Raw genomic sequence first — 15,901 nt, forward strand, 5'->3', positions numbered from 1 at the left:
TACATTTTTTTAGATGTAGAAATACATTTTTTATCACTACTAAAAGCTTATTAGAGGGATACATTCGATAACGGAATTTTGGAGCTTGGCCTCCATGGAGGCCGGTTTTTTTGAAAAATTCAAAATTCATATATTTTATTTTAAAAATTTCTGAAAACAATTGTACAAGTACATAAGGATGTGATGTGTATCTGTGTAAAATTTCAGAATGAAATACCTTGAGATGTGATCTATGTAAAAAGAATAAACTCATGAACTTTTGGTATGAATAGTATCAAATGTTGAAAAGCCACATATTTGACTTTTTTGCACAACCCTTATTTCAACATATTACGTCCAGAAATTTTACACACATGTCTTTTGTTATGTCTATTACGTCTGCATATTTTTCAGAATTTTTTTGAAATGTAAAAATATGAGTTTTGTTGAATTTTAAAACTTTCAAAAACCGGCCTCCATAGAGGCCGAGCTCCAAAAGCAACTTTCGGATACATTCTTGATTGTATCGACTTGATATGACGTGTCGGTCAGTAAAAACTCCCTCTATAACAAGCTAAAAAAAAAGACAATCGTGGCCCTGCGTTGAAAATCTTACCCCCAGAAACCTCATACTCTAGTTACACAAACCACGACCGAACAGCGCGCTGCATCTAGCTTCTCCATTATTACATGCCCAGGCCTGTACATGCCTACCAGAAGGCTGGAGCAAGCCCTGACAGCTTATATAAGAAGGCATACGCCGCCGCCGCTGCTTCTCGAATTAACGGACATGGAGGAGGCCAGGCATTGTCGCTCTGCCACCTTGCTCATGCCCTTCCTCTCCCTCGCATTTCTCATATGGCTACCTCCAATGGCGGCCGCCACCCAGGAGATGAAGTCCATCTACGCCGGCTCGAGGGTCATACCGGTGCGGTTGGCCCGGCCGGCGTTCGGCCCAGAGAGCATCGTCTTTGACCACCGCGGCGGTGGCCCGTACACCGGCGTTTCCAACGGCCGCGTCCTTCGGTGGAGGGGCAACCGCCGCCACCGCGGCTGGACCGAGTTCGCCCACAACTACAAGCACAAGTGAGTGATCGATCAACCGACCATGCACAACCTTAGCACAGCACAGCACGATCATGAGCTAACCGAACGCGTACGGTACCGCCATGGGTGTGCGTGTGCAGGACGGTGGCGGAGTGCGCGGCGAAGAAGAAGGTGGTGGAGCCGGAGAGCGCGTGCGGGCGGCCGCTGGGCCTGCAGTTCCACCACGCGTCGGGCGACATGTACATCGCCGACGCGTACCTGGGGCTGATGAGGGTGGGGCGGTGCGGCGGGCTGGCGGAGGTGGTTGCCACGGAGGCCGACGGCTTGCCCTTCAACTTCCTCAACGGGGTCGACGTCGACCAGGAGACCGGCGAAGTCTACTTCACGGACAGCAGCACCGTCTACCAACGGAGGTACGCACCGTACCAAAATTTATTACTACTACCCCAGTAGTAATAAAACATGCATGTGACCGGAGTTGATAGTACACTGGTGGTGATGAGTTCATGACAACCTTGGGTAATTTGCACGCTGATTCGGAATGGGTAAAGTGAAACTGAATTTTATCTGCGAAAAGCCAGCAGGTATACCTTGTTCTTGCATGATGGCACGGACGATTCCATGGCTTAAAACAAGTGGACAACCGCGGTTTAAGTTTAATAACTATATATCCTGGCAAAAAAATAATAAGTTTAACTATATATAAAAACCGTGGTCGATTCGCTTGGAACAAATGCTGATAAAGCTTGAAAACATCCAGTACTAGCAAAAGTTGTTACGCGCCAGCCGCGTACTCTGCCGGATTAGCACCCCTAACGAAGATGAAGCATGACAATCCGTCAGTCTCTAACTCTCGACACATACTTAGTGAAGGTTTTTGTCACTAGTATGTAGGTAGGCCAGCTGTTGGGGCAAAAAAGAAAGACCAGTTGGAACTTGGAAGAACAGATATAGTGGGCATTAATTCCTAGGCATCCTCAATTCAAGCTGGCGAGCATATCCAAATCCAAGATGTTTCCGATCTGGCGGAAGCAATACACCACACCGCACGCACAACATTCTCTTTGCAACACTTCTTGAAGGTGACAGGAAAAATACACATTATCAAGCTGTGCCATACTGCAACGCCCCTTGAATTTGAAGGAGGTGATAGGGTTATTTAATGGGATAATTAGATTTATGCCCTAATTCCCAAAAGTCACTGGTTCTGTCCAAGTCACTTTGCTCCTATTATGCTTTTGCCCTTTGACTGTTTGAGCATCAGTTTGAAAATTTCATAACTAATTCATACTAAATCAGAAAAATGCAAATAAGATATCAAAATGTTCAAAAAAACATCACATATATGTCAGTGTCATTTGCATTCATGAAAAAAGTGTTGGAAAGTGCCCATCCGAGTTTTAGCTCTTATGCTACCATTATGAATAGTAAAATAAAAAAAGTTCAAAAAAATTAAAAAAAAATTGGTGGCAAAGAATGACAAATGTTTTAAGTACCTGCCAAGTTTCATCAGGGAATAACATTCGTGGGTGTCGCGGCAAAAAAAAAATCAGAACTCCAAAATAGATTATTTTTTTCCACGACTTCCACGAATGTCGTTCCCTAATGAAACTTGGTAAGCACTTAGAACATTTGTTGTTCTTCGCCACCATATTTTTTTGATTTTTTTTGAATTTTTTAGAGTTCACTATTCATGGTGGTATCAAAAGAGCTAAAACTCGGATGTGCATTTTCCAACACTTTTTTCATGAATGCAAATGACACTGACATATAGGTGATGTTTCTTTGAACATTTTGGTATCTTATTTGCATTTTTCTGATTCAGTATGAATTAGTTATGAAGTTTTCAAACTGACGGTCAAACGGTCAAAGGGCAAAAGCATAAGAGAAGCAAAGTGACTTGGATAGAACCGGTGACTTTTGAGAATTAGGGATAAAACAGAGAAATGGGACACAAATAGGGGCATAAATCTAATTATCCCTTACTTAACAGTACTAGTACTCGTCAGTCTCGTCTCATCGAGATCACACCACCAGACAGCAGCAACGTAAATACTCCTGCTGTCGCTAGTACTGCACTACTGCTCTACGGCTGCTACCAAGCTGCTCAGCAGGGTTAAAGCCCTGTCGGGAAGAGCCAGAAGATCGCCACAGTAGCCAGCCCTCACATGGAGGAGCAGTAGATGAGCTTGATAATGAATTCACGTGCATTCATTACTAAGTGGTGCATGCAGCTTCTTTTTTTCTCTAATCATATGGTTGTGCCTGCAGCGAGTACATGCTGGTGGTGCTGACCGGCGACGCGACGGGGAGGCTGATGAGGTACGACCCGCGGACGGGCAACGTCACCGTGCTCAGGTCCGGCCTGGCCTTCCCCAACGGCGTGGCCCTCAGCGCCGACCGGACGCACCTCGTCGTGGCCGAGACGTCATCGTGCAGGCTGCTCCGGCACTGGCTGCGCGGGCCGGCGGCGGGGGAGACGGAGGTGCTCGCCGACCTGCCGGGGTACCCGGACAACGTGCGCCACGACGGAGGCGGCCGGGGCGGGTACTGGGTGGGCATGAACCGGGACAAGCAGTGGGCAGAGAGCGGGACCACGGCCAACTCGATGAGCGCCGTCAGGGTCGTCGCCGCCGGGGACGCCACGAACGGCACGGTGGTCGAGGCGCTGCGCGGGTTCGGCGACGCCACGGTGAGCGAGGTGGTGGAGCGGAACGGGTCGCTGTGGATCGGCTCCGTCGACACGCCCTACGTCGGCCTCTTCAAGCTCGCATCTCTACCTCAATGCCGTGGGTAAGCATCGCATGCATCGCAATTCATGTCGTCTGAGCGCGTGTGGCTGGGCTCCGTTCAACTCATGTAGTGGTACAATCGTGCGTCCTGTGCCCTAGTATGTTGCTACATGCTGTAACCCTAGCCAGAAGCAATTACTAATCTGATCGTCGCTGTCGTTCGTCAAGGAAAATGTATAATAGCTCGAGGTACAAATGCAGACAATAATGCCGTGCATCTGCGATAAAATCAAGGCTGCAAAATTTGGGGTGCACCGTGGCACTCCTACAAGGAGATGTCATGAATTTATACGGTCAGTGCCTTTATTTCTAATCGAAGGATGTACACAGTACACCACTGTCGCCGCTGTAGAAACTTTTACTGCTCCAGTCAAAGTCGTCTGTGATTCTGGTTTCTCATGGAGACCTGAACGCTTCGCCGGCGTACCGCACGTTGCCTAGCTCCTCTTCAATCCGCACAAGCTGCATCAAAAAAGAACATATTTAGGGAGGAAACGAAAAACAAACTAAATGAAATTAGTAATATTGCAAGCGGAAGCATAGTCAGTTGGAGATCTGCTGCGCGGACAGTAACGAATAGTTAACAGACAGGAATAAGCATTTACCTGGTTGTATTTGGCCAGTCTCTCGCTTCTGCAGGGAGCTCCGGTTTTGATCTGAAACGTACCAAATGAGATGTCACCTGATGAACACGCATAGAAGTTACTGTACCCCGATCACAATTTCAAGTGGCCCTTACCTGCCCGCTCGCTAAACCAACAGCTAGATCCGCGATGAAATTGTCTTCTGTTTCACCACTCCTGTGGCTGACCATCACGCCCCAACCAGCAGCCTTTGAATCCAGAGCAGCTTGAATAGATTCTGTGACGGTACCGATCTGATTAACCTGGAAAGACAAACGAAATTGAATGACCCATGTTTCTCTTCGGCAGCACAAGATTGACTATTGTTTAGTATTAGAAGGGAGCTAGGAATTTGGTTGTAGGCAGAGCTTTACGATACAACTCCCAAGTCATTATTGGTTATCACTATTTGGCAAATATCACTGAAAGGTTGCCATAATCTATATCAGATATGTTTAGCAAATACAAGGAATGAATAACATTAGTCCATTTTAGAAGAGCACGCCTGAAATAGACAGTAAAGGTTTACCTTAAGCAACAGAGCATTGCAGGCCTTCTTGTCAATAGCCTCTACTATACGTTTTGGGTTTGTGACAAGCAAATCATCCCCGACAATTTGGATATCAACTGAGGATTGCAACGAAGCCCATGAGCTCCAATCATCTTGATCAAAAGGATCCTCAATTGATACAATTGGGAAATCCTTGACGAATTCTTTGTACAGATCACAGAGAGACTGGGCCGAAAGAACATGAGCTCCATTATTAGGCTGGTTCTTAAAGTTCAAATCATAGCTTCCATCCTTCATAAGGAATTCTGATGCTGCAACATCCATTCCAATTTTAATCTGCAACATGGTGTTTTTCTCAGTTTTATAATCGAAAGAGGAATGAGTGATCGAGAAGGTGGCCAGTAAAATAAGAAAAATGGCAACACACCTTTCCAGTGTAGCCTGCCTTCTCAATGGCATCCATAAGCAAAACAAGGCCCTCCCTGTTGTCTTGAACATTAGGAGCAAAACCACCTTCATCTCCAACATTGCATGCATCTTGACCGTATTTCGCCTTAATGATGCCCTTAAGAACATGATAAACTGTAAAAGGACAAGTGAAGCAGACAACTCTCAGTGAGAATTAAAGAGGGAACAGCCAAAAAAATTGAGCAGAAGTCTAGAAGAAACAGCCCCAAAGATATGCTTGCTGGATAATCGTGATAATTTAAGTCACAACCAAGATAAAATGCACGAAGAGATAAAACGGTGTAGGTGAAGAAAATACAATAAATTACCTTCACTGCCCATACGAAGAGCCTCGGCAAATGAAGTAGCCCCCACAGGTAAAAGCATGAATTCCTGCATAGCCAGATTATTACCAGCATGGCTACCTCCATTTATTACATTGAAAGCTGGGACAGGCATGACAAGCTCCTTGGTGCCTGACAGCTCCTGAATATGTTTATACAGTGGAACTCCTTTTGCAGAAGCACCAGCCCTGCATACGCTTAAAGAGACTCCAAGAATAGCATTGGCACCCAACTGTGATTTGTTTTCAGTTCCATCGATGTCAAGCATGATCGCATCAACATCTTTCTGGTTCCTGACAAAATGACAAATGAAGTTTCCATTACAAATTAGATGCCAAGCACGGAGTAAATTGACAGGACCTCGGCTATTTGGATGCAAGCTAACAAAGGCAATAGCACATTTTATGTTAGTTGGCATGCCTTTCAACCCTAGTAAGATTTGGTCACTTCGGAAGTAGTGGAATCGCATGGTTCCCTCCCTCATGTGGTCATGCCCGATTCCAAGTAATCCATGTAATTTCATCTTTCACAAATTTAGGGAATCAAGCCAGCTAGAAACTGTGGTTAGGTATATCCAAAAATCTTTTAGTGTTCAGCACTAGAAGTCTAGAACTGAATGTTAGTAATTTTGTAATACACACTTGATGTGCCTAATGTAGTTCTTCTGTCCCTACAGCTGAGGCATGCTCTATTGTACCATTAGTATCCCAAGAAAAATTCTAAATAAAACAAAATTGAGAACTACCATGCCATCCATTAGAAAAAGGAAGGCAAATGCAAAAGTTTAGCTAACATGGGACATGGCAGGCAGTACAACTGTAACCATGCAGTGGCTACTACGACAAAAAGAAAAAAGTAGATTCTTCTTGAGCAAGAGCTTAATCGATTTGATGCCCTTGCATATTGATTATCAATTCATCATCATGCAGAGCCTACTACCACACCGACACAACCAGAAAAGCAGTTAGAGCTTATATGACCAGGTGCGCAATCTTGGATAGTTATCATCATCATGGATACACAAAAAGATACAAACTGTCCAGAAATACTTAGTACTTACAAACTCCACTTCATATTTAGGAAAAAGTGTTCTAGAGTGGAAACTTCAGTAATAACAGCTAGATCAGTACAAATCTACGGAGCCACTTAATTGATATGCTTACCAAAGGTCAACATCATTACGGATATCAACTAGCTTAAAGAGAGCTTCGCAGAAACTGATGGCCATGCTAAACAACTGGATGAAAGGATATAACTAGTTTTCGGTATTATCTTGTTTTAAGAAGTAAGCATGGATCTTGACTCTTGGAGGTTTGATTTTATATTTATATCATTTTCGTTTGCCAGGAGCTACATAAGCTGTCTACTTTTGACAGTTCTATTTCTTTACAGGATTTTATCATTTCGTACGCATTTTCTTCTTGACATACATATTTCCTTTTTGTTTTCTTTTTGGGGAGATAAAATGAATTTTCAGCAGAGCCCTCTCCTCCCCTATAGTTTTTCAAAAAAGGATCGCTATCACTTACTAAAGTTCTAAACAGAGCAAACATGGAGTTTATGATGAGAGGGTTGGTCAGTGGCAACAGCAGCACGATTTGAACCAAATATCATAACTAGCATAGCAAGAACAGCAAGCTCAACAATAAACATGAACAACAGTCAGATGTTTAAAGTTCACAGAGTATGCATACAAAGCCCAGAAGCAACTGCCATAAGTTTTTTCATTACCTAAACACTACTTCACCAGTATTAAGCACTAAAGAGCAACCCGATTCTCACTAAACGTGGACAAACACCCGATCACATCAATCTCAGTACATTGTACTCTACTTGAAAATCAATAGTTATCACCACGGCCAGAAGATCATGCATCTGTAGCAAGTGCACAACACCACGTTTCCCCACCCAACTACGGTAGCCACATTACTCAAACAAACAAATACTCCCTGTGTATATTGGTTGTAACTAGTAATAACATCTTATATTATGGGACGGAGGGAGTAAATAACTACCGGGGCCACGGGTGATTGGATCCAGCATTTTTCTGAGACTAGCTTGAGATTTTGTTTCTTAAGTCTTAACCAAGGCTCACCTCACGTCGACGCCGACGAGCTTGGGCGCGATGACCTCGTTGATGTTGCGAACGGCGGTGAGCACGCCCTTCCCTCCGTAGACCGACTTGTCCCCGTCGCGGAGCTCGAGGGCCTCGTAGATCCCCGTGGAGGCCCCGCTGGGAACGGCGGAGCGGTGGAGGCTGCCGTCGCCGGCGACGAGGTCGACCTCGACGGTGGGGTTCCCGCGGCTGTCCACGATCTGGCGCGCGCGGATCGACCGCACGGCCTCCGCCCCGACGGCCATCGAGGAGGCAGCCGCCGCCGCGCGGACGGATACGACGGGGCGGCCGCAGCCACGGCGCGGGGTGGCGGCGGCCGCGGCGGGCAGGAGGGGCTTGGAGGGGAGGAGGAGTTGGTGGGCCATCCTGAGGGGTTGGCGGGAGGGGAGGCGCCAAGTCCGGGTTTTATTATATCGCGCGGCGGCGGCGGCGGGGCGTGGAGGAGGTCGTCGGGTTCGTTGGGCGGAGGCGGCGAGGTGGGACGTCGAGGGTGTTTTATTTCTCGGGAATAACAATTTTGAAGGAGGCGGGTTGGTGGAGGCGACGAAGCGGAGGTGGCAGGCGGGGCCCAGGAGTCGGCGAGTGATCGGTTGCCTTGGCTCGTCTTTTGCGGTTTTGTTTTGCCTCCTGGCCGAGCGCTTTGGCCTTTTGGGGGTTGGTGCCGCGGTGGTGGCGGCCGGTGGGAGACCGGAAGGGCGATGCGACGCGAGCTCGTCGTGTCATGGGTGGAGCGCGTGCTCGTGCCGGAGTTCGTCGGATGCAGGTGCGCCGGCGAGCGGAACCTACCAGCGGCAGCGCCGGGCCAACCATGTTCGGGCAAGGGTTTACACGCAAGGCGCTCATACAGTCAGACTCGTGAGAGTGAGACACAAGATAAATGTGACGCTTGTACATGAAACATGCTTGCCTGCCAAATGGGTTCTGGCACAGTCGAACGGAAACGGTGAATCAGGCAACAATGCCATGTTTTGCTAGCGATCTGAGGAAAATTCAGCATGCAACGCAATCCAGCTTTGAACAGAATCTACAGAAGAGCAGTGTGTCACACAAAAATTACATAGGGGAACAAACCCAATAGGCCCACTGCCATAAAAATTGTCGAGACATCGCCTGGCTCTTGCAGCAACAGCTTTGAACAGGCAAACCAACAGTACGAGAATGATCATAGGGAAACAACCTATCAACTGATAATGGTGTCTGGGCTCTGGAGAGCTGAAGCTCCAGCGGCAGCGATAGGTAGCACACACGGTAGTACAAGAGCTATGGTCCATGGGAATACATCATCTGATACACATGAATGCCGAAAACTTCTGTCATATAGCCACCATATCTTTACTACCCAATCTCTTGCCTACATCTGAGTTATGCGGAGTCGGTCGGCTTTGCCTCATCGGGCTTCTTGACAGGTATGTCGGTGGTGCCCATCTCAGCTTTGAGATCGTTGACGCTCTGCTCCAGCTCGTCGATCTTGGTTCCCATTTCATCTAGTGCAATGGAGTTAAAGAAAACAGAGTATGGCAGTCCACAGGCATGTCCAATTCATGCAACAATCAACTTGGCCCAAATTTGATGCACTCAAACTGAGATGGGTTTTGTATTAAAAAAAAAAGCGCATGGTGCAGGGAGTTCTTCTGATGTCAATATGATAGAATAGGTACTTTGATTATTTATTCTCGTATGCTTGTGAAAAATCTGTCACTAGCCTTGCACTGATGTAGCAAGAATCTTGGTACACTAAACTTATGAAGTAATGTACAGTATAAAGTTGCGCTAAACATAAGCTAATCAGACAAAGGATCTTACAAACAAAACTCAAAACTAAGGGATACCAAACTGGAGTATACCGCTTCTAGTTTTGCTGGTGAGCATTATAGCAGCAGCATAGATTTCTTAATAACAACAATATGTTTCCAATTTCCATGTTTATTGCCTAACGGTGTGTGATATATTGATATATCATATATGCAAGTATATTTGGTGTGCTTCTGTTAATATCAAAAAGTTGATGAATGTTACAAGTTTCCAAACAAGAATTAAAAAAGAAACGCATAACATTGTAGAATACCATTTTTTATGTATCAGCATCATAAATGCATATGACATCCTAATAACCTGACATCAGATATACTAGAATATAATGTTATCCCTAGTAAATTGTGCGATGGCATAAGATAATGAACCAATGTGGCCATGAAAAAAATTATTGTGGTAGAAACAAAATAATGATATTCCGCAGATAAGGATATTCTTTGAGACGATGTTCTGGGACATAGACTCAAACCTTGTTTGCTGAAATCGATCATCAAGTTAATGAGTGTAAAGTGTTTGTAAAGACTCAAGTGTAGATATTAACGAAAACGTATTCAAATGCACTCACCATCTGACCGAGGAGGTTTTGCACCTGAAATAGAAAGCTTAACATCAGTACAAAGTAAAAATTATTTATTATACTGTTAAACAAAGGGATACACCTCTGGTTCCTCAAAGGCGAAACAGGACTTCTTCAGCGGTTGGAAACAACTAGTACAAAACTTGACTGTTAACCTCACCATCTACTAAGTCAATGCTACGCCAATGTTTTTCAGCTTACTAGTTAAAATAGCAACTACTTTCAGTGCTGCTAGAATATGCAAACACTCCAATTTGATGCATGCAGAATGTACAAACTCGTCAAAGATAATTTAGGTCTTACGTTAAGCAAATTATTCCACCAGAAGACAGATGAAATGTTATTAATGTGAACGGTGTGCCTACAGTGCTATGACGCTACAAGTATATAATATCAGTACTTACAAATGCTGTCATGTCTGTTGGGTTCTGCGATGAGGGCTCTGAATCCATATTAGCCTGGAAAAACAGATTCAGCAAATGAGTTAACAGTAATGATACCTATACAGAAGAACTACATATAGTGAAATTAAATGACTAATGTGTCAGGGTATTAACTCATAATGGGTGAAATATAGCACAGTTTTAAATAGTACTAGCTCAATACCCGTGCGTAGCAATGGGGTCAACTTTATTCTACTGGTTCAACGTAGGAAAAAAATTATTGGGTTGAGATTGAGATATGTTGTGGGAAGGGAACCCATAGGCAAAGGTAAGGAAAGATATTATGTGATTGAGATTGTGTACGCACAACTACAGGATTCTTTCCCCAGAAACAAGGAGGTAGGGTCGGTTTGGAGAATAATTAATTAGGGTTATCGCGTGGTTTGGAAACAAATCAGTGGGAGGGGGCATGTATCGATGGGAGGGGTGGAAGCAATGGAAATGAAACCAACAAACTCTCCTTTAATAGTAGAGATTTGCAAGGTATTACATTTAATACCAATAAAGGCATCCTGCTGAAAGAATTATTTGAAGCATCTTGACAGACGTATGTACTCCCTCCATCTTTTTAGAGATCCCAATGCGGACTACATACGAAGCAAAATGAGCGAATCTACACTCTAAAATATGTCTATATACATCCGCATGTAGTCCTTATTGCAATCTCTAAAAAGATTATATTTAGGAGCGGAGGGAGTATGATAGTATGAAAAGGTAAAAGCTAGAGCGGAATATTAGTTCATATCAGCAAATGAGAAACAATTTTAATGTTGGAATTTATTCATAGCAGCCTATTCTCAAGGAGAAGCACACATGCGAAAAGGTGACAAGGAAAAGGTAGGTATACTTTAAACTCCATCATCAATTGCTTGACCAGGAATTGAGCATCCTATCCTATTTTCATTAACTAACCACTCTACTTAGTCTATTGTATTAGTACAACTTCCATATGGCGTAGACTGGACATTTTACTACCTTAAAGTTGTACTGTTGTACAATAATAGGGAGACAAACAAGAAAATAGTACACCATAGAGGGCTTGTAGGCAAGCCTTATGAATCACTCTTCAGTCTCCTAGTTTCCATTTCCCCCTCCATTCATTCTCATCGAGATCATGCACTGGGAGTTCTTGGTCACTGCCCGCGCTTCTTGTTTCATCAGCCCTCTTACTACTGCGCATGATACTTGCCATTTCTTGTATCGTGCAGGAAGTGCTCCGCCTCATCCTATCAATGAGGACCTCAAGTTGATCCCTCAGGCCATGCCGTGTCAGCCTATCCCTCAAAACCTCACAAGTAGCCTGGTAGGGTGGGATACCTTCATCCACCATCATCACAAAATAGCCGCAGGCCTCCTCTAATCTTCCCTTCTTGCAAGATAACCCATGGATCATGACAGCATAAGTTGCTGCGCCTGGGTGAAAGCCACGTGTTTCCATCCCTTCCCATACCTCAACAGCCTTATCAATCCTTCCTACACCAACCAACATTTTTAGTAACATGTTGTAAGAATGACGATCTGGCACACACAAGCCTTTATCCATTCTTGCAATAAGCCTCAAAGACTTGTTCACCTCATTCTTCTTACAATGCGCATTAAGCAGTGTGTTGTATGTCCAAACATCAGGCTTTTCCCCTCTCGTGATGATCTCACCAAGGATATTATAAGCCTCCTCAATCTCTCCCAGTTCGCACAATAACCGAATTATAGCATTATATGTGAATACATTTGGTGTGAGGTCATGCATGCGCATCCTATCTAGCACACGAAGAGCATCCCGAGCATCCTTGGATGCACAGGCAGCACGAAGGAATGGACCATAAGTAGCAGCATCTGGAACAAGCCCACGGCTCTGTTGCATATCTTTCAAATGTTCCTGCGCACGTGCAATATCACCTCCGCGGCATAAGGCATCAACCAATGCATTGTAGGCAGGCACATCAGGCTCAACACCTCTCTCAACCATTTCATCAAATAACTTTTGCGCGTTTTCCGGCTTCTCCACAACAGCCCACCCAGAGATCAGGATGGTGTAGGTCTTGGCTGAGACATCGAAATGGGTCCCCGACTCTCTGAAGAAGACCTCAGCATGATTTACAAGGCCATTATGGCACAAGGCGAATAGCAGCGAGTGGAAATCGGCCAGCGTTGGGTGGAAGCCGAACCCCGCCATGGAGGAGAATGCCCGGACCGCATCATCCGGGAGAAGAGCACGTGAGTAAGCACGGAACAGCCGCGGGAAGAGGCCCCGCGTGAGCGCAGCCGGTGGGAGGTCAGATAGCAGCGAACGCAGCAGCGGGAAGAGCCGTGCACCGGCGAGCGAATTGGCCAGGATGAGGAGCGAATCCGGCAGGTGAGAGAACCCGGGCAGCCCCGCGGCAAAGAGGAAGAACCGGAGAGACGGCACGGGGAGGTGGCGGCACCGGCGCAGCACCGCGGCCGCCGCGTCGGGGGTGATGCGCGGCGCGAAGCCGCGGAGCGCGGCAGGGAGGTCGTGGCGCGGGCCACGGAAGTCGCTGAGCACGCGGCTAAGCGTGCTCACGAGCCCTCGGTCGACCTCTGGGCCTGGGCCCGGATCCGGGGACGGATCGCGGGGCGAGGCGGTGAAGAAGCGGGGGAGGGGGACGGGGCGCGGGCTGCGAGGCGCGAGGCGGCGTGGCGCGGCGAGCGATCTCGCGGCGGCTTGCATCGGTGAGGCTGCGGTAACAGCGGATTCGCGAGTAACGTAAGGATGCACGCGTGCTAGAAAGCAATAAATGGATGTGAGAGCAGGGGGGTGAAGGGACTTACCGAGGAAGTTAGGGTCGCCGGGGGAAGGGGTGGAGGAAGAGGAGGTCGCCGCCGGCCGGTGGATTCGGAGGAGGTCGCGGTCGAAACGAAGGGAGAGGAGGGCCTGAATGAGTGAATGGGGAAGTGAGACGAGTCAGGAAACTTGGGCTTGTGGAAGGACCATACGGCGACGGTGAGACAAGGTTGGTCCATGGACCGTGTGCCTCTTTGTAAGGCTTTGAATTTTGAATAAGGAAGGGCTCCATCCACCGGCGGCTAGTGGGCCGCTCAAAAAAAAAATCTTCTTTTCCATTCACTTTTTTCTACCTTCAAGTCTTTGTAGGAAGAGAGGGAGAGAGAAAGCATGTGTCGGCATGGGGTTTAAGGATTTCGTACTCTTCCATAAAGCTATGTTAGCGAAGCAAGGGTGGCGCTTGATTTTATAAGTTGGAGTTGCTACGTGCTAGATTTTGAAAGGAATTGGTTTTAAAAAGGAATGCCTCTCATACTTGGAGGGCTATTATGTCGGGATGAAGAGCTTTGAACTCGAGATTGATCATGAGAATTAGAGACGGTGCAAGTACAAGAGTTTGGGAGGATCCCTAGATACCCTCAAGAGTTTGAACGTGTTTAGGCACTCCATGACCTTCTTGAACCGCTCATTGCATTGTATGTGTGTTTGGCCGGGAACTTGATCCTGGCGAACTCCTCGACTACCGCATGCACGTTCTTCCTTGGTGTGCGACGGGACGGCGACTCCACGACGTTCTTCATGGCTTCCTTCATCTGCTCGCCCTTCATGGCCAGGGTGGCCTTGGTTGCCGTCGGGATGGTCTCCTGCTCAGCGACCTAGAATTGTTCCCATGCTTAGTCCAACTCGGCCGCTCTGCGCTCCAGGAGATGTCTCTCCCTTGAGGCCTTGCCCAAGGATTTCATAATCCGCAGCCGAGCGTGGTCGTGCCTCGGACTGCCCCGAGGTATGTCTAGGGCCCGAATATCCTTGTCGCTGAGCTCGCTGCCCTCCCCGGACATCGGCTCCCCGACAGCCAGTTCTTCAACGTTGTGTTCCTCGTCCGCCCTCCTGGCGGCTCGTAGTCGGGATCGTCGAGGTCGTCGCCCTGTGTCGTAAATACAGAGTAGGCCCAAGTATACGGATGGCTCACCTTAGGCCCATGATCCATCCAAGATACGGCCTAGAAGACCATGGGCCAAGGGGCATTGTCATCAGCCCGTCAACAACAAGGAGGACGGCTCAGGACCACGCTAAGTCCCAACAATTGGATACTGAGCCGGTCGACAACCGAGCACTAGCAGTCGACTAGACCATCAGTTGGCAACTACTTAGGATACCTCTCGCCCACGATGCCTTAATGATGGCAGTTACCCAACGATGTTATAATCTAGTTAAATATGGCAGTTACCAATAGTAAATGCCATGAAGCAGTCGACCGAACATGATGCCATTAACTGCATTAATACTAGTCCATTATGTACCCCCTCCTAGTGCACTCTATATAAGTCGGGAGGCAGCTTTGGGCTGAGGGTTGAACATACCTTACGCCAAGAGTTAAGAACACCAGAGGAGTAGGGTATTACCTCCACTACAGAGGGGGGGGGCCAACCTGTATAGTTCATTGAGCGTACTCCCACTTGCACCGTTCGGTAGATACGATTGCCTCCACATTCATACCCCCTATTATTATTAGGATTATACCCACGGTGTTTGGTGTATCCACCATATAGCACTCCTCGGCGGAGGTCGCCTGCCACGGGCGTAATGGCACCGCGGCTTGCGGCCGGCTATCCATGATTCGTCGGTCTCCTATATGTCTTCCATCTTTTTTGTTCCGCCAATAAGCACCTCGGTGAGATCCTCGATGTTAGCAATAAGGTGGGTGGGCACTACTGCAGGATGCTGCTAACGCGACACTACGATCAGAGACCCTTCGACGAAACTGTGTGCGATGCAATAATCGCAAACGGTGGTGTAAAAAAACCATCAAAAAAGATGCAAAACGTTTGCGATGGAGGATGCATCAAACATGGTTCGGATTTTAGTTGTGTGTACGATGCAGGGCATACGGTTCAGTTTAATGAACTGTTTGTGATGAGACAAAACAAAAGAATCGGGCAGCCAGATGAAGGTGTGTGCGATATATAGCATACGGTTCACTCGGATGAACTGCTTGTGATTAGGCAACACAAAAGAAACGGTCAGCCAGATCAAAGTGTGTGCGATATACGGCATGCGGTTCACTCGGATGAACTGTTTGTGTTGAGACAAGAGAACAGAAAAGGTTCAATATAACAAGATGTGTGTGATACGCGGCAAACAGGTCTGTAATCAGAAATGTGTGCGAAGACCGATAATAACACAGACGGTTGCTGCTAATAAGACGTGTGTGTTGTGCGATGGGATTGCATACAGAACAACAATACAC

The 15,901-nt window shown here is 46.8% G+C and overlaps 3 protein-coding genes across 4 annotated transcripts; 1 reads left to right on the plus strand and 2 right to left on the minus strand.

The window, feature by feature from the left end:
- The first annotated feature begins 674 nt into the window (after positions 1-674).
- LOC123121401 (protein STRICTOSIDINE SYNTHASE-LIKE 10) lies at positions 675-4,107 on the plus strand. Its single transcript, XM_044541361.1, has 3 exons — positions 675-1,065; positions 1,167-1,439; positions 3,298-4,107. The coding sequence occupies exons 1-3, from the start codon at positions 686-688 to the stop codon at positions 3,821-3,823; spliced, it is 1,179 nt and encodes a 392-aa protein (XP_044397296.1). The 5' UTR covers positions 675-685; the 3' UTR covers positions 3,824-4,107.
- LOC123121400 (enolase 1, chloroplastic) lies at positions 3,978-8,395 on the minus strand. Its single transcript, XM_044541359.1, has 7 exons — positions 7,839-8,395; positions 5,729-6,036; positions 5,380-5,534; positions 4,971-5,288; positions 4,558-4,704; positions 4,424-4,474; positions 3,978-4,280 (listed from the first exon to the last, which is right to left on the minus strand). Exons 1-7 carry the CDS (start codon positions 8,222-8,224, stop codon positions 4,215-4,217), a joined length of 1,431 nt encoding a protein of 476 aa, XP_044397294.1. The 5' UTR covers positions 8,225-8,395; the 3' UTR covers positions 3,978-4,214.
- A 444-nt stretch (positions 8,396-8,839) lies between these two features.
- On the minus strand, positions 8,840-13,672 carry LOC123121399 (heat shock factor-binding protein). 2 transcript variants are annotated; one of them, XM_044541357.1, is made up of 5 exons: positions 13,482-13,672; positions 10,653-10,706; positions 10,237-10,260; positions 10,106-10,148; positions 8,840-9,346 (listed from the first exon to the last, which is right to left on the minus strand). In XM_044541357.1, the coding sequence occupies exons 2-5, from the start codon at positions 10,698-10,700 to the stop codon at positions 9,222-9,224; spliced, it is 240 nt and encodes a 79-aa protein (XP_044397292.1). In that variant the 5' UTR covers positions 10,701-10,706; positions 13,482-13,672; the 3' UTR covers positions 8,840-9,221. The 2 variants fall into 2 exon arrangements, with proteins under 2 accessions (XP_044397292.1, XP_044397293.1); XM_044541358.1 differs by lacking the exon at positions 13,482-13,672 and adding an exon at positions 12,265-13,395.
- Positions 13,673-15,901: the final 2,229 nt, after the last annotated feature.

This window comes from Triticum aestivum, chromosome 5D, assembly GCF_018294505.1.
Source record: "Triticum aestivum cultivar Chinese Spring chromosome 5D, IWGSC CS RefSeq v2.1, whole genome shotgun sequence".
Taxonomy (NCBI): Eukaryota; Viridiplantae; Streptophyta; class Magnoliopsida; order Poales; family Poaceae; genus Triticum; species Triticum aestivum.